The 24,212-nt window shown below is 33.0% G+C and overlaps 1 protein-coding gene across 1 annotated transcript; it reads left to right on the top strand.

The window, feature by feature from the left end:
- Window positions 1–11,529: 11,529 nt before the first annotated feature.
- Window positions 11,530–14,611, top strand: LOC101205756 (cytochrome c). The gene is made up of 3 exons (XM_004146375.3): window positions 11,530–11,808; window positions 12,513–12,646; window positions 14,208–14,611. Exons 1-3 carry the CDS (start codon window positions 11,697–11,699, stop codon window positions 14,304–14,306), a joined length of 345 nt encoding a protein of 114 aa, XP_004146423.1. The 5' UTR covers window positions 11,530–11,696; the 3' UTR covers window positions 14,307–14,611.
- Window positions 14,612–24,212: the final 9,601 nt, after the last annotated feature.

The following is a 24,212-nucleotide window of genomic DNA, read 5'->3' as shown; positions in this document are numbered from 1 at the left end:
ACTTCCATTTACCTCATATCGACATGTTGGTGGATAACACTGCAGGATACTCAACTTTCTCCTTCATGGATGGTTTTTCAGAATATAATCAAATTAAAATGACTGAAGAAGATAAAAAAAAAAAAAAACCAACATTCATTACCCTTTGGAGAACATTCTGCTACAAAGTAATGCCTTTTGGTTCGAAAAATGCTGGGGCAAATATCAGTGAGCAATGGTTACACTTTTTCATGATATGATGCATAAGGAAATAGAGGTGTATGTTGATGATATGATTGCAAAATCCAAAGCAAATGAAGATCATACAACTATACTCCAAAAATTATTTAATTGGTTGAGAAAGTATCAATTGAAATTAAATCCATCCAAATGTACATTTGGGGCAACCTCGGGAAAACTGTTCGGATTCATTGTCGGTGAAGAAGGGATCAAAGTAGACCCAGATAAAGTGAAGTCTATCATGGACATGCCATCCCCTGAAACAGAAAAAGAAGTTCGAGATTTTCTTGAAAGACTAAATTACATATCCAGATTTATCTCGCATTTAACTTCAACCTGCGAACCAATCTTCAAGCTTTTACGTAAAAACAATCCAAGAAAATAGAATGAGGATTGTGAAGAAGCTTTCAACAAAATTAAGCAGTATTTGCAGAGCCCACCTGTATTATAATAAGCCATGGTATTTTGATATCAAGCAATACATAAATTGTAGAGAAATATGGAGCTTCAGAGAATGACAAGCGCACAATAAGAAGGTTGGCCATGAACTTTTTCTTAAGTGGTAAAGTTCTTTATAAAAGAAACCATGATATGGTACTCCTTCGATGTGTTGATGTGGAAGAAGCAAAACAAATTATGACAGAAATTCCTGAAGGAATACTAACAGACATATTATGGCTAGACAAATACTTAGATCTGGTTATTATTGGACAACGATGGAATCAAACAGCATAAAATATGCAAGAGAATGTAAAAAGTGTCAAATTTATATGGATAAGATTCATGCAGCAGCATCTCCATTGCATGTCTTGTCAGCACCATGGTCGTTTTCTTTATGGGGAATGGATGTTATTGGACCCATTGATCCTAAAGCCTCAAATGATCAACCTTTTATTCTTGTGGCGATTGATTACTTCACTAAATAATTAGAGGCAACATCTTACTGCAATGTTACAAGAGGAGTGGTGCTCAAGTTTATCAAAAAAGAGTTGATATGTCGTTATGGTCTACCAGAGGGTATTATTACAGATAATACCAAGAACCTTAATAACAAAATGATGGATGAACTTTGTGAGAAATTCAAGATCAATCACAGAAATTCGACTCCATATCACCCCAAGATGAATGTGGCAGTTGAGGCAGCCAACAAAAATATTAAAAGAGTCATTGAGAAGATGACAACAACATACAAAGATTGACATGAAATTTTACCATTTACACTGCATGGATATCATACATCAGTTCATACTTCAACAGGGGCAACACCATTTTATTTGGTTTATGGTATAAAAGTTGTCCTACCTTTAGAACTTAAGATACCTTCATTGAGAGTTATCATGGAAGCTAAGTTAGATGAAGTTGAATGTCGTTGAATTTCATTGAAAAAAATGTTTGGTAGCATTAAGTCATAGACAATTTTACCAAAGAAGACTAATGCGAGCATACAATAAAAAATTGCACCCTCGAAGTTTTTTAGAAGGAAATTTGGCGTTAAAAAGGATATTTTCATTTCAAAAGGATCATCGAGAAAAATGGACTCCTAATTATGAAGGTTCGTTTGTGGTGAAAAAGACTTTTCCAGGAGAAGCTTTGCTTTTAACCAATATGGATGGTGTTAAGCTAAAAAAATCATGTGAATTCAGATTATGTTCGAAGATATTATGCATGAGGCCTTTTCATAGAAAATTTCGTAGTGTTGAAAGAAGTCAAGGGTATTTATAGGAAACTTACATTTAGTTCTTAGAATGTTATTTCATATGTATAAATTGTCCCTTACCTCCTCTCTTTGTACTCCTATTCCAAGAATCGTTGTTATCTTTTCATTTCTTATCATATTTATCAAACACTTCTTTATTTGTCAATCCATTCTTTCAATCCTTTCTTTCATCTTTTTTTTTTAAATATCATCAACTTATAGTAAACATCAATTTATTCATTAGTCTATTGTTCTATCTATTTGTTAATTAACAATGATTCAGTACAACTTATTGTATTTGCAAACCAAGTAAAAGCTATGATTTTCTCTTGTTAAGACTTAAGGAATTGTAGGTGTTTACAAGTCCAGACAAATTTCTCTATGATTGTGAGTTGCTGCAATTGAAAGTCTGAATCCTAAAGGATTCATGTTTTGTGAAGTCCAAGACGAAAACAACATTATGTCATTACAACATAGTACAATCTTTCGCAGTTTGGATTCATTTGTTTGATACGAAGAGAGGCGAGTTCTACAGCTTAAAAAGTTCTCGTGATACATGTCTTATTCTATCCTACGACGATTATGCAGATAGATTGTTAATGGTATTGGTAAAATGGAGTAGTGAGCTATTTATTCCTTTGAAAAGCATAATATTTTTTAAATTAAATTTCAAATATGTTTTAAAAAAAGGATGAGTCCACTTTATCAAATCGCCCTAGAGCTAATATTGGTGTTTTTTTTACAAATTTGATTAAATCGAGCTCAGATATGAAGCTGAGGCCGAAGCCTGTTTATCAGGTCCTTTCTCATTTATCAAACTTAGTCCTAGAGCTAAGGTTGATGTTTTTCTTAAAAAAAAAATTGATTAAATCGAGCTCAGATATGAAGCTGAGGCCGAAGCCTGTCTATCAGGTTCTTTCTCATTTATCAAACCTAGTCCTAGAGCTAAGGTTGATGTTTGTTTTTTTTAAAAAAAAAAAATTGGTTAAATCGAGCCCAGATATGAAGCTGAGGTCGAAGCCTGTCTATCAGGTCCTTTCTCATTTATCAAACCTAGTTCTAGAGCTGAGGTTGATGTTCTTTTTCAAATTTGGTTAAATCGAACCCAGATCTGAAGCTGAGGCCGAAGTCTGTCTATCAGGTCCTTTCCTTTATCAAACCTAGTCCTAGAGCTAAGGTTGATGTTCTTTTTCAAATTTGGTTAAATCGAGCCCAGATCTGAAGCTGAGGCCGAAGCCTGTCTATCAGGTCCTTTCCTTTATTTATCAAACCTAGTCTTAGAGCTAAGGTTGATGTTTTTTTTCAAATTTGGTTAAATCGAGCCCAGATCTGAAGCTGAGGCCGAAGCCTGTCTATCAGGTCCTTTCCTTTATTTATCAAACCAAGTCTTAGAGCTAAGGTTGATGTTCTTTTTCAAATTTGGTTAAATCGAGCCCAGATCTGAAGCTGAGGCCGAAGCCTGTCTATCAGGTCCATTCCTTTATTTATCAAACTTAGTCCTAGAGCTAAGGTTGATGTTCCTTTTCAAATTTGGTTAAATCGAGCACAGATCTAAAGCTGAGGTCGAAGCCTGTTTATCAGGTTCTTTCTCTTATTTATCAAACTTAGTCTTAGAGCTAAGATTGATTTTTTTTGTCTCTCTCAAAAAATAAAAAATTGGCCCAAATACCTTATCTATTACCTTTGTCCACCTTTAAATATTTTCAGGATGGACAAAGGGGGGCAAACTGTAGATACCGTATTTTGTCCTGCCTTTTTATTTTTTTCATTAATTAATTTATTATTTTTTTTAAAGAATTTGAATTTGAATTTAAATTTAAATTCTAAAATTTAAATCTTAATTTTTAAATTTATGTTTTAAAACAAAAACAAAAATAAAAACATATTTAAAATTAAATTTAAAAGTAAAGATTTTTTTTTTCTTCTCCCTATTTTTCTCAACCATCCCCTGTTTTCGTGAGTCACAACCCTCCCAGTTTCTCCCAATCTCTCACGTTCTCCCACTCTTCCACCTTCTTCCCCAATCTCTCACGTTCTCCCACTCTTCCACATTTCTCTGTACTCCATTTCACTATCTAAACCTACTTCACTTCTATCTAAAAAAGGAGACATTTCCCTATAAAAAGAGAAGGAGAAGATTCAAGAGTGAGGGATAATTTTTTTTTTTTTGCTGGAGAATTATTTGAGAGAGAAGAGAGACACGTAAAAGAAATTTTTTGGAAAAAGGTGAAAAGGATCAACTCAGAACATTTTGCATTTAACGCAGACCTTGTAAGTTCTCTTTTTTGTTATTCATGTTTGATGATACTGACTTAATTATTTGGCACCCATTTGGGTGCTGTTTTAATTATTCATTTAAATCACTCATTAATTAGCTGATGTGTTAATCATTTGGCACTCATTTCACATCTTTTAATTATTTGCATCATTTGAATCATTCGGCACCCATTTGACTCTTTGATTGCTGCCCTAATTAATTAGTGTTTTGCATCTGATTACACTTATTTCTGCTCTATTTGGCTATTTGACTATTTTGATGGTTGAGTTCTGCATCCGTTTAATTATTTGACACTCATTTGAATGTTGTGAGTTAATTATCTGATTTGGCATTAATTATTTGGTTAATTAATTAGCATATTGGCAATGCTATGTTAATTATTTGTTCTGTGTTAATTTTCTGCATCCTCGTTAATTATTTGACATCAATTTGGCCATTGGAGTATTTTGATTACTGAGTTCTCATGCTAATTTAATTTGACACCTATTTGATTGTTGGGCTGATTAATTAGTTGTTTTGCATCTATTTGGCTACTGCCTTAATTAATCAGTGTGTTATGGATTAATTATTTGGCATCCATTTGGGTGCTATGTTAATTATTTCATTTGGTTAATTAATTAAATGATGTGTTAATTATTTGATTGATGTCTTAATTATTTAACACTTATTTGACACCTATTTGGCATACTGATTTAATTATTTGCTATCTTTTTAATTATCTAGGCACCCATTTTACCTTCTGTGTTAATTGTGTGTATCCATTTGGTATCTTGCTTTAATAATTATCCATTTGGCATATGTGTTAATTATGCATTTGAAAATAACTATTCATTTAACAAGCTCTCTTAATTATGCATTGTTAATTAATTAGCACAATGTATTTGACACTTTTAATTTTTGGCATCCTCCATTGTGAGCTAATTATTTGCATATCGTTAATTATTTTGGCACTCATTTGGCCTCTTATGTCAATTACTCATTCGAATTATTTGTATTATGTGTAATTAATTAATCTGCATGCATATTGCTAAAATTATTTGACATCCATTGGCTACTGTGATTATTTATTGGCATCTTGCATTAATCCTACTTTGGCATTCTGCAGTTAATTATTATTTCACCCATTTGACATCCTCGTTTAATTATTTTGCATATTTCTGAATTAATTAATTATTTTGCTTATTTCTGTTTCTGCATTAATTAATTATTTTTCACATGAATTAATTATTTTGTATCCTTTTGAATTAATTAATTATTTTGCATCATTATGAATTAATTAATTATCTTACTTGTGTTGTATTAATTAATCATCTTGTATTTGTTTTATGCATTTATTTTATCTCAACATATTACCCTTTAAGTATTTTTCAAATTTCATAATGTTTTGCTCATTGTTATTATTTATTTTCCAATTGAAATATAAAAATGTAAATTGGAGAAAAGTATTGTTTTTATGGATTTTATAATTTAAATTCCATGAATACATGAATTTTTTTCGTTTGAAATTTAATTAATAGATTGTTTTTAAATAAATACATTTCATATTTTAAATGAGACTGATTAGTGTTTTCATTCTAAATACATGAAATTTCTCATTAAACACTTATGATAGAGATTAAAATATCAAGTTTTGGTATTTTAATATTCTTAAGGTGAATAAAAAGCTTTTAAAACAAAAATAAACTTAATTTTTCTAATGGCTCCTATGCCACCCATAATCATCAATTCATGCTTAGGTTTTACTTTCTTCGATATGAATTGATAAACATGGGACATTTAAACAAAACCTAAATAAAAACTTTGTTTTGTGAACCTCTCTAATTTGATTTAAAAGATAAAATTGGGTAACCATTTTTTGGGTGTTGTAGGGTGTTAACACCTTCCCTACACACAACTGACTCCCGAATTTAAATCTCTGAATGTACGCAGACCATTTTTTTTTCTTTTTTTGGGTGACCAATCACACCCTAATATGGTTGATGGCAACTTCAAAACTATTTATTAAAATTAAATAAACGGGGAGGTCGGCCGCTCCGCGTAGCGATCACGTCGCGACATCTATGTTATGGCACAAAAGGTTAGCTCATGTGAGTGAAAGAGGTTTACAAGCACTTTCTCAACAAGGTTTGCTTAGAGGAGTTTAAGATGTTGAATTACCATTTTGTGAGCATTGTATAATGGGAAAGTCTACCAGAGTAAAGTTTGGGAAAGGGAAGCACACGACCAAAGGTATTTTCGATTATGTTCATTCAGATTTGTGGGGTCCTACGAAGATGCCTTCTATGGGAGGTTTGAGATACTTCTTGTCTATCATTGACGCCTTTTCAAGGAAGGTATGGATGTATCCATTGAAACAAAAGGATGAAACTTTTGAGAAATTCCTTGAATGGAAGAAGCAAGTTGAAAATCAAACAGGTAGGGAGGTCAAGTATTTGAGGACAAATAATGGTTTAGAATTTGTGAATAACAAATTCAACAGCTTTTGCAAATTTGAGGGAATTACGAGACATTTCATTGTTACGTACACTCCACAACAAAATGGTTTAGCTGAGAGGTTTAACGGAACTATATGGAACGTATTAGGTGTCTCTTGACTAATGCTTCATTACCCTTGAAATTTTGGGAGGAAGCTGCTCAAACAGTATGTTATCTCATTAATAGGAGTCCTTCTACAACTTTAGACTTAAAGACTCCTCAAGAGGTATAGGCAGGTAAAGCTCCAAGTTTAGATCATCTCAGAGTGTTTGGATGCTCAACATATGCTCATGTTAAAGATGGAAAGTTGAACAAAAGGGCACTGAAATGCATGTTTATTGGTTATCCTCAGGGTGTCAAAGGTTATAAAATTTGGTGCTTGGAGAAGGGGATAAATAAATGCATTATCAGCAGAGATGTAACTTTTAATGAGATAGAAATGTCGTATTGTGTCAAAGAGCAACAAAAATAGAAGACTATTGATCAGGTTGAGACAGAGGTCAGAGTTGATTTAGAAGTACGACCATCAATTGGCTTAGATGTATCTAGTGATCAGTTACCACTAGTTTCACAGACAGAGGCTACACACCAATCTGAATTTGATGGTATACAGTCTCAACAGGAGAGGATTTTGATTGATGAGGGACTTCACAGTGAAGAAAGCTCAAGTAATAATGACCTACAAAACTATCAGCTTACTCGGGACAGGGTTCAGAGAGAAAGACAGGCTCCTATAAGGTATGGTTACGCTGACTTAGTTGCTTATGCTCTTACTTGCGCAGCTGATAGTATTGAAGCACAGCCTCTTACTTTTGAAGAGACAATCGTATATGATTCTAAGAAACAATGGAAGGATGCTATGGAGGCAGAGTTGTTCTCTTTACAAAAGAATCAGACATGGTCATTGGTTCCAAAGCCTCATAACCAGAAGCTCATTCAATCAAAGTGGATTTACAAAATCAAGTCAGGTACATGAGGTGATAGTAAGCCTAGATATAAGGCTAGGTTGGTAGCAAAGGGCTACACTCAGAAGGAGGGAGTTGATTTTAATGAGATTTTTTCTCCGGTGGTGAGGCATTCGTCCATTAGATTAATTTTATTTATTGTTGTTCACTTTGATATGTTCATTGAACAGATGGACGTCACCACAACATTACTTCATGGAGAATTGGAGGAGGTGATTTACATGGCTCAACCTAAGGGCTATGAGGTGAAGGGTAAGGAAGACATGGTTTGTCGTCTTCATAAGTCCATTTATGGACTTAAACAATCTCCAAGACAGTGGTATATCAGGTTTGATACTTTCATTCTAAAGCAGGGATTTTACAGGAACTCATATGATGCTTGTGTTTACTGGAAACTATCTTAGAGAGGTACGTTTATCTATCTACTGTTGTATGTAGATGATATGATACTAGTGTCTAAGGATTATGCTGAAATCTGTCAACTCAAGAAACAGTTAAGTAGTGAGTATGAAATGAAAGATTTAGGTAAGCTAAAAAGGATCCTAGGGATGGATGTGAAAAGAGATAGGGAAAAAGGTTTCTTAGCCGTTTCGTAAGAAAGTTATGTGATTAAACGCTTGAAAAGTACAATATGTCTAGTTGCAAGGCCATTTCTACACCCTTAGCATCTCATTTTAAACTTTCTTCGTCTCAATGTCCTGTTACTGAACAAGAAAGGTTAGAGATGTCTAATATTCCATATTGTAATGCTGTTGGAAGTACTATGTACCTGATGATTTGTACTAGGCCTGACTTGGGTTATGTTATGAGTATGATAAGTAGATTTATGTTAAATCCTAGGAAGGAACATTGGAATGTTGTTAAATGGGTATTTCGATATCTGAAAGGTAGTGCCAGTGTATCATTGTGTTTTATTAGGGATTGTGATAAGTCAACATTGTTGGAAGGCTTCACAAATGCAGACAACAATGTTGCAGATCTTGATAAAAGAAGGTCACTATCAGGTCACGCTTTTCGCTTGTATGGTAATATTGTCAGTTGGAAAGTTACCCTACAACCAGTTGTTGCTTTGTCGACTACTGAGTCAGAATATATTTCTCTTGGTGAAGCAGCGAAGGAAGCAGTGTGGTTGAAAAGAATTGTTTGTGAGTTGTTATCGCAGGAGTTTATTCCTATCATCCATTGTGATAGCCAGAATGCTATTCATCTTGCGAAAAATCTATCTCATCATGAACGGTCTAAGCATATCAATGTCAAATTTCATTATATTAGAAATGTTATTGCTTAAAAAGATGTTGAACTGGTAAAAGTTCATACCGTTGAGAATTTGTCAGATATGTTAACCAAAATTCTTCCAGCTCATAGGTTTAAATACCTATTAGATGAGCTGAAGGTTAAATCTGGATGATAGGGTATTGAGAGAATCAATTTGGTGTCTTAAATAGCTTGTCATGAGGGAGATTTGTAGAAAAATGACAAGTATTTAACAGTTAGTAAAATGGGATTTAAGTTAAGGGTAGAGTGGTAATTGCCTTTGTGGCAAATTTGTAATTGTTTACATCTTCTACGGTGTTCGAAGAAGGAAATGTTGGAAATTTTTTGTCCTAAAACTCGTAGTTTGTAATCATATTCTGTTTCAATAAAGTTGTTATTGAGAAATTAAATAATCCTAAATCCAATAAATCAAGTTCCAAGGCTATTTTTGAATAAACTTGAACTTTATGTGTAAACATAAACGTGGATCAAGTTTGAGTATATATAGCCTAAATAGTCTATAGTATATGAATAAAGTTTGGGCGCCTTATTTAGAGAAACTATGGATGCGGCCCACTTTGTAGTACAAACGAGGTGATCCTGAATCGTTCATGTAAAGACATGAAAGTGGGGGCATCCTATGTAAAGTGTTTACATAAGACTGAACCATGAATTAGTCTTTTTTACGTTATAACACCGTTTACTGTTTAAAACTGACTATCTCGATTATTGATGACCTAGATAACTTAATCTTAATCCTGAGTTAACTGTGAACTCCTGTTCACATGAGATTATCCTTAGATCTGCATAGATGAGGGCAACTCATCAGCGTTGGCCCAATAAGCCTCCCATTTCAAGGGTAAGATCGGGTGGATAGCTGGGAACATAGGGTACAAGATGGAATTCACTCCTACCCGCTTTAGGGTTAGTAGATAGGTTGTTCTCTTAAGAACTGAATCCAAGTCTTGAACAAGGGGCCCCACCCTCTCATTGGCCCGAGAGGGATTAAGTTTATAGGTTGAACCTTAAACCAATTGTTCAATAGTGGATTAGTGGGACTTAAGGAGCAAGATGTAATCTTGGGGGTAAAACGGTATTTTGACCCAGCCAAGGTTACGACCAACCTGTGAAGGATTAACTTACTGATTATGGTTTTATCAAATGGACACAAATATATCTATAGTGAGGGGAGTGCAACTACGAGACTTTAGTGGAATGACCCGTTAGTTAACATGTTGATTAACTCGGTCTAAAAGAGTTTAGCTAGTTAATCTTGAATCGTTGGAGCCCATGATCTATAGGTCCATTAGGTTCCCCTGCTAGCTCATATGGATTAAACTTATAACAGTGTGATGAAATAAGTCGAATTGTTCGAATTAGGAGAAGAAAGAGAAACCGACAAATATAGTGATATAGTCGTCGGTCTTCTAATTAGAAATAGATATTTGTTTTACATACTATAAGTATGAATGTGGATTCATACTAAGAAGCTCGGAATTGATGGAATTGGTCAAAAATAGTAAAAAGTCAAAATGTTGACTTTTGACTTTGAAAAGTCAAACTTTGACCGGCCTTATATTCAAATGTGATTTGAATTTTGGAAAAATGAATGTGGATTCATGCTCGGGAGGTTGGAATTAGTCAAGACGGACAAAATGGTAAAAAGTCAAAATATTGACTTTTGACTAAGAAAAGTCAAAGTTTGACTTTTGACTTGAAATATCTAATGACCATTTTACCCTTGGACTAAGTTAGTGGGAAAATCCAACATTTTGTTGGATAATCCCACTAACTCTTAGTGGGATATGTGGCTATATGAGACAGACACCTAGCCCACTAAGTTCCACTAATTGTTAGTGGAACATTAGGTGTTGAGATTTGACAAATTAATTACATGTATTTTTGCATGTAATTAGGTTATAAATAGGAAAGTTTTCAAATGGTTAAAAACTTTTGTCTTTTTTAATTATCCTCCAACATCTCAACAAAAGAAAAAATTTCTACCTTCCTATCCCATTTTATCTCCATTTCTTTCTACCCCAAATTGGGTCCCACAACCCGGTTCTTTGTCCAAGAGGATAGTAGTTGAGTACTAGTGGTGGTCTCGGTTTGAATTGACAAGAAGGTATCAAAGTTTTTTGAAAGCTTCAAGGGTAATATTTCCTAAAACCCTAACTTGATTAGTTTAGGGTTACATGTTAATTGTGACAATTAGGGTAGAAATTCGATTCATTTTTCCGCTGTGCATGTCTTAGTTCTATCAGGAAAGTGGTGTTCAAATTAAGAAGGAAAGTTTGAATCGTGGTTGATTTCTTTCCTAAACTGTAACCTACGTTTTTTTCTATTTATTTTTTTATTTATAATCAATTTTATATTAGAAATGGGTATATATGTAATTTTTGCCCTACGTTTATATAATATATAGACCAATTTATGACATTTATAAAATTTATTAAAAATTTAAATCTATTATGTATTAAAAATTTAAATCTATTATGTAGTATCATATAACAATTTATGCAATCTTTAACTAGAGACCCCGATAATAATAACTACGAGCACTTAGGCAACACACGTTTAGAATTTTTAAGGAAAAAAAAAGTAAGCAAAAGAAATTAAAAAGAAGCGCAGACGATTATTACCATTATGAAACATGCGGTGCCGGTTGAGGGGGGGATTTTAAAAAGACAGAAAAGGCCCTATGCGGTGCATTGGAATATAAGGAAGCAAAATAAAAAGAGGGGTTCTCCATCCTTCTACCAACACTGTAAACCCTAGCATTCAGATCCGATCGCCACCTCATTTCGCCATGGCAAGCTTTGACGAAGCACCTCCCGGAAATTCTAAAACTGGAGAGAAGATCTTCAAGACCAAATGCGCTCAGTGCCACACTGTTGATAAAGGGGCTGGCCACAAGCAAGGTCTCTCTCTCTCTCTCTCTCGCTTTCTCTGTTAGCCTTTCTTATTCATATCTTTGGATTTCTCGTGATTCGATTTCATAACCTAGAGATCTTTCAGTTTCCGTTAGTAATCTGATTGTATTTAACCGTCTTCGGGGAGTTTTATGATGATCGATGCTAGTACTTAACCGATCTGATCGGTTTCTATCTTTTTCTCCCCGATGGGGTCTAGGAAGCTAATAGTTGGTATTGGCCTTGATGAGTACTTTCCATGGATTCCTTGTCCTTGTGTGAAAAGGAAAACCCTCAAAGCCGTACGTTATCTTTATTTTCTTTCCTTTTTGGAAAATCGGTTTCATCAAATGATTTCAAAAGAATAGTTAAAGATATATGCTATTGTTAAGGTAATTGCAAATATATCATGTGATTTGGACAAAAGAAATTAAAAATAAAAAACTTGAACTTATTAGTCATGCATGAACTTGGTAAACGATAAGATAATATGTTTTTTGTTTGGTACGATGGGCATTTGTCAACGTGAGTTGTGTTTGAGGTTAACAATCAATTGTTCATTAATCTGTATTATTATTATGATTATTATCTTTCTTTTTTGTTATATTTGCTATTGTTTTTTTAGCTGCTATTTTGCCTAGGATTGGCAGGATTTGCTGTTACTCGTATTTAAGTACACACTTAGACGAGCATCTTAACTTGGAATCGTGCAGGTCCCAATTTGAATGGGCTATTTGGACGGCAGTCTGGTACAACTCCTGGATACTCTTACTCTGCTGCCAACAAGAATATGGCTGTGATATGGGAAGAAAAGACGTTATATGATTACTTGCTTAACCCCAAGAAGGTAAATACTCCCTATATCTTAACACTTTTAAATTCATGATATAGGATCTGAAGTTAATCTACTCCCCTGAGTTGTATTCCAGATGTTTTATTTGCGAATTAAGTAATACTAATTATGAGTGCACACCTAGTAGGCACTGTCTTGTTCTATACATGCAATCAGTAGCCTTGTAGTACTTCTCTCCAGTTTGTGCAAAAACTGGTGAAATAATTTAGGTGCTTTGATCAGACATATTAAGTCTTTTACCATCTTCCCCACTAGACCCGCATTTAATTGTTCAGTTTTTCTTTCGACAATTCAAATGCACTTTTCCTATTTTAATAGCCAGTAGTTTGGAAGAATGGCCCATGACTTCTTGTATCACAATCCTCCCTTCATTTGGAGTTGGATAATATAGCATAATAGTTTAGTATTTAGCACATTATTTTCCACGATTTATTGCTTCATAAGTCTCCTTTAATGGAAATATCCCTTTAATATCCTACTACTTTTTTAGTCTTCTATGCTTTTGAGACCACACTGGTACCGAAATAACCGGTGAACCTGGCATTTGGGCATTAGTTGTGTGTTCTCTTTTGTTCTCTCGCCTTTTTTTTATGGCAATAAAGGGTGGTTTTACCTAATACCTTACTAAGGGCTTCCATTGAATCCTCATATACCCTCAAGTTGGTTTGTGGAAAATTTTTGTGGCTCTCCTTTCATGGACATAACTACAGAGGAAGTTTGAACAATTTCTCTGTTCTCAGTTTGGCATGAAAGATATTCGAAGTTGATAAAGTGAAATCTGTCGGTAGGAAAATTTTCATTCCTTGAAGGTCGTCCTTTGAAGAGTGAGAAGGTATTATGGTTTCAACATGTGATGGTTTCTTACTGCCTTTTATGGCTCAAAAGGAAAGGAACAAAGTGTTGTTTATAAGAAAGAAAACCCCAACGTTTCAAACTTGGTTTTGTTTTTTGGATAATGTCAATTTTTGTATTTCTTAAGAATTTTTTCCACCACTTCCCCCCATCCAGGAAAAAAATAAAATGGAAGAAAAAAGGAGCTTCTGGCCTTGGAGAATGCCAGTTGAAGTTTTTGAAGGAACCCCCTAATTTCCCACATCCATCTGTTTTAGAAATTCTCTATGCGACATTTTATATGTAAGCAGATTCAATTCTGAACCGATAATCGGTGATCACAAAGATGGAGTGTAATTGCAGGCACATTTTTTGTACCCTATCTTTATACCGTTGCTCCTTGTTCTTCATCATCATTTGTCCATAGAAATGTCCCGAACTGATGTCGTGGCTTTCTTTAAGGTTCTAATTCTTGTTTTGACACATCCTCATGTTTAGGATCTCTACTAGCATCCTCATGATTGATATGGTTTTGATGAACGCCAAGTTATTAGTCAATTGTGAGGACTGGTGTGAAAAGATGTTTGCATTGACATGTTATCTCATTTTTGTTGGCTATGTTTTGCCAATGATCAGTTTCCCTTTTGAGCTCTCTGAAGATTTACATTTTAGTCACCTACTAAGATATCTATTCTAACAAAAATTTTGGTGTATGATGATACAGTATATCCCTGGAACGAAAATGGTCTTCCCAGGGTTGAAGAAACCGCAGGACCGTGCCGACCTTATTGCTTATCTGAAGGAATCAACCAACTCTGCTTAAATGAGATTTATATGATGCGTCTGCCAATCTAGAATTTTTTGTGACTTTCCCCCCTCATTAAATAAGAACATCGAGGAAAATTTAGATGAAACATACAAAGCAATCATTCTGTGACAAAAAGATTTATCTTGTGAAAACTACAAGAATTCCTTTTCGTTTCATTAATTTCTTATTTTGAAGAGTTGATCCATTTGTAGCTTACATTATTGTTTGGTGTGAACATAACTGCTACAATTTTTTTTGGCCAAGCCGGTTATGGCAATTTATTTTTCATAATAAATATCACTCTTGTTACAGTCTATCAATGCTTACCTACGTTAACTGTATGGATTTCTTTACTGAAGATTTAATATAAATTCATGAGTTAATGTGTTTCTCATTCTGTTTCTTCAAAATTTATCTCAATGAAGATTTGTTGATGCCTGTTTTCTCCCAACAAATTTTGAAGTCAATGTTCGGGGAGCAATTTTTGAAGTGGGCAATTGACACTCAAGTCCAAATACAAGGATTGACTCATTTATTGAACTCTTATAAATATTGTTTAAAAGAGAGTTTTAATGTCAATACTTCAAAACACGCACACATTTCTTCTCCTAGTTTTACTACTTAGCTACTCATAGCTTTTGAAAGTTATGTTCTTTCAATGGGTGTGAAGTTTATATCCTATAATCTACCTAGATTATGACAGCCACACTTAGAGTATTGTAGGATTCGTGTCCGGTGATAAACGTTTCAGTATTCTTGAATTCATGTCAGATTTTGTTTCTTGTTTCTTGCATGTTAGTTAAGGTTTTTCATTTTGTATGTGTTTCTGGTTCCTTGTTTTTTTTAGAATAAAAAAATAGACTCTGTTTCTCGTTCAGGGAGGTTGGTTGGTCAAATTGATAAATCAAATAAGACCTTTAATCGAATGATGTGGGTTGGATTGGATTATTGGGTTATTTATTTTTTAAAAGTATATTATTTATTAACTTAAAATATTTAAATTTGTAGTATTTAATAACTAAAATTTCATAAAACATAAATAGAACTCAAATGTTAAATATCAAAATTCAACCCGTCAAATTTCTAAAAATGTAACCTAAATTCAACTCAACTTGAAAAAAACATAGAAAATTCAACTTAATCCAATCCAAAATAAGAACTAGGATCTTTACAATTTAGGTTGGGTAGTCGAGATTGTCGGGTTATTTGAACATTTAAACTATGTTTGATAACTATTTATATTTTTTGTTTTTTGAAAAAAAAAAAACAGAAACAAAAGTTTGTTTACCAATAATTTATTGTTTCTCGTTTTTTTTTGTTATTTTTTGTAATACTTTTGTTAATCTTTTAGTTTGAATATTATTTAATTGTGTACAAAATAAAATATATATATATAAAAACAATTATAAAACATTAACATTACTAAATATTCATAAATCTTGTTACAAAATTAATAACTATAATATAATAGTTTTTATTAATCATATGTAATAAAAATTTGATTTGAAATATTATTTCTCTTACAATTCGTTTATGATAAATGATGTTTGTTCAAAATTCGTACCGAACACAATTATATTATCTTAGTAAAAAAAAGTTTATATAATGTAAAATCTTAACTAATTTTGATGATGCTAAATATAATAAATTTAAATTTAATAATATACAAGCATGCATGTTGTAAAATTTGAAATTTGAAATTCATAAAACATTCAAATAAATATATTCACAATTTAAATTTAGAAGATCAAAATAATATATAAATTTAAGGGGTGTTATAAAAATATATAACAAACTGGAAAAATATTTACATGATATAAAATAACTTTGAAAACGAAAAAAGCCCATAAGCCTATAATGAAAAATACCAAAATTGTCTTAGTCAACACACAATTAACTGGTCAACGTGTGCGTTTAAATTTTTCTTTGAAATTATCATGATACGCGATTGTGTATGAAATGATACACAATCGTGTAGGTAGTATCAACACTGGCCACACGTGCGTGTGTAATTCTTCTTCTAACCAATTGCGAACCAAGATCGTTTAGATGTTGGTAAATGATCACGTACCACGAGCTAAACGATCGTGTATAAAATCTAAACGATTTGAATTCACGATTGTATATCAATGTCATTTATATTTGGTACACGATCTTGAACCAAAATCGTTTAGATTTTGTACACGATCGTGTACCAAGAGCTAAGTGATCGTGTACCAAGATCTAAACGATTTTTGTTCAAGATCGTGTATGAAATATAAAAGATGTTGGTACACAATCGTTTAGATCTGAAACAGGAAATATATGAGAGATGACGAAGATCATTTACCAAGTGAAAATTTAAGAAAATGAAAAAGGAAAGAAAAAAAATATGAGAGATGATGAAGTAAAAATTCTAGAAGAGAAAATGAAGAAATCACTAACAAGAACAAGAGTAAGAACAAGTGGAAAATGAAGAAGTAATAACATGAAGAAATTTATGATATGAGGAAGGAGATGAATAAATCACAAAGAAGAAGAAGAAAAAGTGAAAATGTGGTCCTTAGGCACCAAGAGGTAACTCCCCTTAAATAGAGAGATAATGTGATGCTTATAAATAAGGAAACTTAGATAGCTATTGCATAGTGCATCTTTATTTTTTGAACCTCGAGAGGCAATCAAGTGTGGCATTAGGCGCCGAGAGGTTGCTCGTCTTAATTAGAAGATGTTTATGTGATCTTTATCGCGTCAAGGACCAACGCTTGGTTTAATCACCTAACAACGTACATACCTTCCTTAATATTTCTTTAATACAAGTTAATTCATTGTCCACAATCACATCATCCGATATCACATTTTACATAATCTCTAGTGTAAACAGTAGATCTAATACAGATACACACATTTACTTTATAAAGTATAGATATTATATACCGCTTAGTTGAGAAGTGGACTTTATAACTATGTTTGATAGAAATTCTTTGTGTTCGATCCTGACTTATCCAGAAAACCTCTCGCTTCGTTTACACTTACACAAACGAGAGGAAAACTCGTACTACATGTATATCATCAAGCAATTTAGCAATGCATAGATAGGAAAAACATCTTTTATTGCATGATCCTATTCTAGTAGCCTACTAAGTCACTTACTTAAAGCCAACATGATAAATCTACGAATGAAAGTTGCATTTACGAATTAAGTAGTAACCAAAATAGCTATCCAGCAAGAAATAATATTTCTTTCCCTCAAGCCTGTCCAACATTTGATCAATAAAAGGTAAGGAAAATTGGTAATTCTTTGTCTCTGCATTCCATTTGCGGTAGTCCATACAAATTTGCCATCCAGTGAGTACTGTTCACGTTGGGATCAATTCATTAACTTCATTATTCACAACTATCATCTCTCCTTTCTTTGAAACACATTGGATTGGATAAATCACTTTCGCATCAAGCCATTTGATAATTTCCTTTACCACAACTTCTTTCATCGTTAGGTTTAATTGCCTTTAATACAGAATGGTGCTCGCTTGCCATTCTTTCAACTTGATCTTATGCATGCAATATGTAAACCCCGATACCAAAGTCTTAAGAGAATTTTCAGAGAGCTTAAGAATTTACTTTGATGAAACTGTGTAGGAATAATTGGAAAAAGAATTCGTATCGAGATTTTAAGTATTTATGGTCGGATTAAAGTGCCGTGTAGTGATTTAGACAAAAAAATATTCCAAGACTTGATTTAAAAGGACATTTTAGTAATATTTTTCAAGTGTCATAGAAAGTGCACCGTTATAGGAGTGTCATAGAAACTTAAAATAAAAAGGGAGGAAGGTTAACAAGGAAATATACTTGGTGGCAAGAAGGAATGGGTATATCGTGACAAGAAAATTTTGTTGCTACTAAGTAGGAGGTGGAAGGTAGCAAGACCTTTGAGTCATGCAAGTGTGTGGTGTAAGAAGGTTAGTAGGTGGTGTCAAGTATTAGCCATGCAAGCATGTGATGTGTAAAGGGGATAGTAGGAGGTGTAAAGTGACCAAGTATGTGGTGTCAAGATTAATTCATGAAAGCTTGAGCCATAAAGTGTAAGTAGGAGGTGTCAATTTCAAACCATACAACCTTTTTTATACATAGGTTAACTTCGAAAAAGAAGTGCATCCAATCCACTTGTGTCATTTCCTTGTTTTCACTTTTAAAACCTCATAAATTGAGTCTAGTTATGAGGGTGGGGCTACTGGACTGAAAGGAATTGAAGAGAAAGGTCAAAGTTGGAGTTGAAGCACCAAAGGTCATCTCTCGGACAATTTATGCAATGTCCACTTTTCGGAAGCTCCAAGATGCATCACTTAGAGTTAAGAGTTGAAAGTTTGAGGTAAGATACTTAAGAAATTTCTAAGAACCTTTGTAGAAGGAAGTTTTATCATTTTAGTTATTAGCCTCCAAAGTTGAAGGAATGATTCTAGTCGAAAACCCAATTTCTAGACATGACACTAGGAAGCCAAGCAATAGGGGCCACAGGGCGCGCGATCATGTGCGTAACACCAAACGTTCAGCCATGCATGTGTTGCACACAGACAGGGCCATGCAAACGCACCATCCCCCTACTTTCCATTGATAACTTCTAGAAATACAAGTTATTGCAACCTTTTAAGTAAAATAATGAAGTCTTATCACATGAAAAATGAAGAAAATTGAGGAAAAAGTAAGCGATTTGATTATTCCACGGATTGAATGATACTGTTGAGCAAGAAATTTTGGCCAATTAAATTTTGTCACATCATCACAACAAATACTCAATAATTATATTTTATTGGATTATGATAATTAAGTTTACTCAGTCCAACCCAATTCAAGTCCAATAAGCAGATAAGCCAAGTCCAAGCTCAACAAGCAGATGGACCCAAGCCCAATAAAGCAAATGGGCCCAAGCCCAACTCCAAATTCAATAAGGCAAATGGGCCCACGCTTAAGCCCAACAGGCAAATTGGTCAAAGTCCAAGCCCAACAAGCAAATGGGCCAAAGCCCACAAAATTTCTCTATAAATAGAGACCTTTGTCATTCATTTGAGAAGGTCTTTGGTTGAATGAAGAATTGAACCTCTGAAGTACTGAAAAATTGAAGATTCAAACTTCTATAAAGCTCTCAAGACGTGCAAGTTCTTATCAACTTCGAGATCATCATCTTCTGAAAGATTGAAGACTTGGAAGATCAAACTTTCCTTGAATTCCAAAAGACTGAAGCTCAAATAGACTTGCAACTACAACATCCTAAAGAAGAATTGAAGCTCTGAAGTATTGAAGCTCTAAAGATTTGAAGATTCAAACTTCTACAAGCTTTCTAGACGTGCAAGTTCTTATCAACTTCGAGATCATCATCTTCTGAAAGATTGAAGACTTGGAAGATCAAATTTTCCTTGAATTCCAGAACACTGAGTCTCAAATAGACTTGAAACTACAACATCCTAAAGAAGAATTGAAGCTCTAAAGATTTGAAGATTCAAACTTCTACAAGCTTTCTAGACGTGCAAGTTCATATTAACCTCGAGATCAACATCTTCTGAAAGATTGAAGACTTGGAAGATTAAACTTTCTTTGGATTCCAGAAGATCGAAGTTTAAATCAACTTGCAAGTACAACATCCTAAAGACCGAAGACCAAGAAGTTCTAAAATTTTTAACTTGTATTCGAGAGAAAACATCAAAGAAGTAAATACTAGAGATTGTATTCACAATATTCATCAATATATCAAAATTCAATTCCACGAAATACATTTCTTCAAAATTTCGTGTGAACAGATACAAAAGAACTTCATCTTGGTTTTACTGCTCTTTAATGTTCTTATCGCAGGATGTTAGGTGAAATGGAGTGGAGCTTAGTGTTACCACATCTATGTGAGAAGACCCGTTCATCCTTTGGGGCAAAAGGAGCTAAAAGCTAGGCGATTTAAGATACTAGTAAAAAAAAGTGGTTGGCGGAAAATTTAGAAAAAAAGACGAAAAGACTAATGCACAACGCCATTGGAGCTTTTTAGAGGCTTTAATGTCACGTGACGTCTTGTCACTTGAGACTACTGCACGGTGCCGTTGCAACTTTTCAGAAGGTTTAATGGCGTATGTCACCCTGTCAACATCAATTTTTGCCTTTAGATAGAGCTTCCCACTCTAAAATTGGATGTGCATAATTGGCGGAGAGCAAGTTCTATATCATTCATCTTCTCTTTTTCCTTGAGTTTTAGGTGAGAGCGTAGAACAAAAAGAGAGAGATTCATTCCCTCCATCTTCCCTCTCAATAATAAGAAAAAATCAGAGCCAAAGAGTATGAGAAATTATACTATGAGGTGTAGCACTCTCCTTGTATTCCATTTGTAATTTTCTTTGATATTGTATTGTTTTGTAAGATGAACATCATGGCCGAAAGACCTACAATTATTTTTATTAAAGCAATGCATTTCTTCTTACAGTCTCCCATATCTCTTGTCTTTTTCCATGCTTAATATGTTTGATTAGCTATTTAGTAATAACTTGTGTCCTTGATACCTAGAGAATAAACATGAATGAATTATGAGTTTTGCTAAGTTAAACGCAAATATCTTAACATTCTACATTCGCAAGAAGAGCAATGCTATAGATTGTAATCGCCTGACAAGTGAGAACCACATTTAGCTAAGGGAGTGGCGAGAAGATTGCAGTAAGCCACTTTCATCGTTAAACTCATCCTTCGCATACACTCCCGAGAGAAAGTTGTGTTTGCGACAAAAGCACTGAGAAGTTGCTCGCCTTAATTAAGTATAAGTTATGGATAATACATTTAAGATCGTTAGATATAAATCATAGCTTAACTTTGAGGGACCGTTTGGCCCACAAATTAGGAGGGGAAAGGAATACAAATAATCCCTCCCGTATTCCCCCTCTTTCCTCACTTAATCCTTCCATTTCCCAACGTAATCCTTCTCTTTCTTTTATTTTCTTCTCATAGCCAAACAATACCAATCCTCATCTCTTCTTCTTCATTCTCTATGCATCCGCTTCGTCTTCTTCATCTGATCGACCACTGGTTCTTTCTTCTTCCCACTTTTCCTTCCACACATTTTGCCCAAATCTATTTCCCCAAAATCAATTTCTCTCTCAACATATTTCCCCAAATTTGACGATTTTTTGAAGGGATACAAGCTCACGGCAGTGGAAGATTTTACAAAACCATTCCTCAATTTAATTTGGAAATTCCAAAATACCAGTACATTGGCAACATTTAGAATCAAAATTCTAAATAAAAAACTAAGCATGCTTTTGAATTAAAAGATACAAAGAACTTACTCTTGTTGACATCTTTGAATCTACAATCTACCGAATTAGGGACACCACTCGTTGAATACCTTCCTATCATCTAGGGTGAGATTAGCTTGTGGAAACCAATTGGAATGGAAAAAGTTTTAAAGAGAAACTATTTTGCATAAAAGTAAAATGATTACTTCTACTTTGTTTAAGAAAAACTATTTTTCTTCTGCGTATTTATAACTCTCTTTCCTTCATGGAGTTGGAAAGGGAGTAGGAGAGAATTATGAGATTCTATTAATTTAAAAAATGTTAAATTAATAAAAATTTCAAATCAACGGATTAATTAATCATGAATCAATTAATTAATAAATAAATAATATTTTATTTAAATCTTATTTAATGAATATCAATCTCTCCAATATCTTATAGTTTTATATTAATTTAATTAAATCAAATTTAGTTAAATTATATTAAACTAAACTATTAATTAATAACTAAATTAAATATCTTCTATTTAATTAAGTTAAATTTGAATCATATTCAAATATAAATTTCTCTCATAATCAAAAATTTTAATATGAATCAAATTCACATCAAATTAATATTTGAATGAAATCCAATTCACATCAAATTAATATTTGAACTTATTCAAGTATTTTCTCTCATAGAATAATTTTGAATTATATCAAAAATTAAATTTATACAATAAAGTTTGATTAAGATCTAAACTTTATATTATAATGTATCACCATACATTATACTAGTTTGTAAAGTAAATTTGAACATTTCACATTACAACAAATATAAATAAACTCCATTACTCTTTATGAGCTAGGAAGATGACCTAATGGACCTACGTGTCAGAAGCTACATGATATGAGATTAATTGGCTAAACTCATTAACCACATTAATCAATATTCGTTAACTGTGTATACATTCCAATAAATACTCACAACTGAATTCTTTACTTACAACTTAATTCTTTCTCACTATAGATATATTTTTGTGTCCACAGATATAGATCAATAGCAGTAAATTAGTTTTTCACGAGTGTTCGCAATACTAATTGGGTCAAATTACCGTTTTACCCTTAGGTTACCTCTAGTTCTTAAATATCAGTGCTCCTCTAATGAATAATTTATTTATGGTCCAACCAGTAAACAAAAATCGCTCTCTTGCCATAGAGAGGGTTGAGCCCTTTATTCAAGTCACAAAGATACCATTTAAGTGAACACTCATCTACTTAACTAAAGTAAGAAATGAGTGAATTTCATCTTGTGTAATTATGTTTCCAGCTCTCCACTTGATCTTGTCTCCAAAATGATAAGCATATAGAGTGGGCAATCTGGCCACTTTCACTTGTACAAATCAAAGGTCAATTAAAAATAAATCTCATTAACCCATCCTTGCCCCGATTCCCCACCCCGCCCGATTAAAAATATAATTAATTAAATATATATAAATTAAATATAAATATAAATATTTATTTATTTAATAATATGTAAAATAGTAAAAAAAAAAAAAATTAATTCTCATTTCCTTATTTTCTTTATTCCATTTCTTTACCTTTTTTTTTCTAATTCCAATTTTCATGTTGTAAACTTGTATATGTATATGTTCGGTCTTGACTTGTGATTTGTAAACTTTTCATAAAAAAATATATCATTGTGTCTTAAGATGTAATTGAAAGCTTTTATTTTATTTTATTTTATTTTTTTGTGTGTAGATTTTTTAATTTTATGGATGAATTTCTAAATGTATCTTCTAATAGTTAATTTTTATTTTTATAAACAATCACTACTAACTGGCAATACTTGACGTCTCTCGTTTTGATATTCTTTACAATTTTAATAAAAACTGTCGAGTAGAAAAAAAACGTCAAGAATATCTAAAAGTAAAAAAATGCATACTTTTTTATTTTTATTTTCAATACTTGACATATTAAAAACGATTAATTTTAATTACTTGACAGTAAAAAACTGTCAAGTAAACTATTTTTTCTTCCATTTCTAAAAACAAAAGTTCTTCCTCTTTTATTTTGGGGAATTGCAAAAAATAGGCCAAAAATTGGGTAGAAAAAGAGTTTTAGGATTGATTGTAAAAAAGTTGAGATTTAGGACAAATTTGGGGTGAAATGACAAAAATACCCTTCTTTAACTTTACTTCACAGCTTTACTCCGGTGTCGTTCATCTCGCAAACATCTTGCAGACATCTCGCAGGTTCTTAAATTCAAATGTTTAATCTAAAATGAAATGAAATTCAAACGTTAAAAGTCACCCTAAACAGCTTTGCAAGTATCTCCAGAGTTTCCAAAATAGTTAATAAGAATAATGTATGTATAAGAAGTAGGTTGAACACCTACGGATTCCATAGTACCTAAAAGCTTTAGTGCATCCTCAATTCTACCTGCCCTCAACAGTCCACGAATAAGTGTGTTATAAGTGGATGAGCTTGGTGAGGATTTTAATCTTCGATGTCCTGTATATCAAACCTCAAAGATACTCATACATAGAGGTAAGCGACTTATTAAAAAATGAGATGATATTGCCATGCAAAATAATCTCTCCCTGGTATTGCAAGATCCCATGTTGCACATAAAACTTCGAATATTGGATGATGAACTTAAGAGGGCAGAAAGAAAATTGATGTCGGTATCACATATACAACAAATG

This window comes from Cucumis sativus, chromosome 5, assembly GCF_000004075.3.
Source record: "Cucumis sativus cultivar 9930 chromosome 5, Cucumber_9930_V3, whole genome shotgun sequence".
In the NCBI taxonomy this organism is placed as follows: Eukaryota; Viridiplantae; Streptophyta; class Magnoliopsida; order Cucurbitales; family Cucurbitaceae; genus Cucumis; species Cucumis sativus.
Note: the sequence above shows the minus strand (reverse complement) of the source record. Positions and strands in the feature narration are given on the sequence as shown.

Excerpts from the sequence above, each read along its gene's own strand:
- LOC101205756 (XM_004146375.3), top strand. The coding sequence starts at position 11,697 with ATGGCAAGCTTTGACGAAGCACCTCCCGGAAATTCTAAAACTGGAGAG. Across the intron at positions 11,809-12,512 it reads AGGGGCTGGCCACAAGCAAG|GTCCCAATTTGAATGGGCTA; the intron begins GTCTCTCTCTCT and ends GGAATCGTGCAG. Across the intron at positions 12,647-14,207 it reads ACTTGCTTAACCCCAAGAAG|TATATCCCTGGAACGAAAAT; the intron begins GTAAATACTCCC and ends ATGATGATACAG.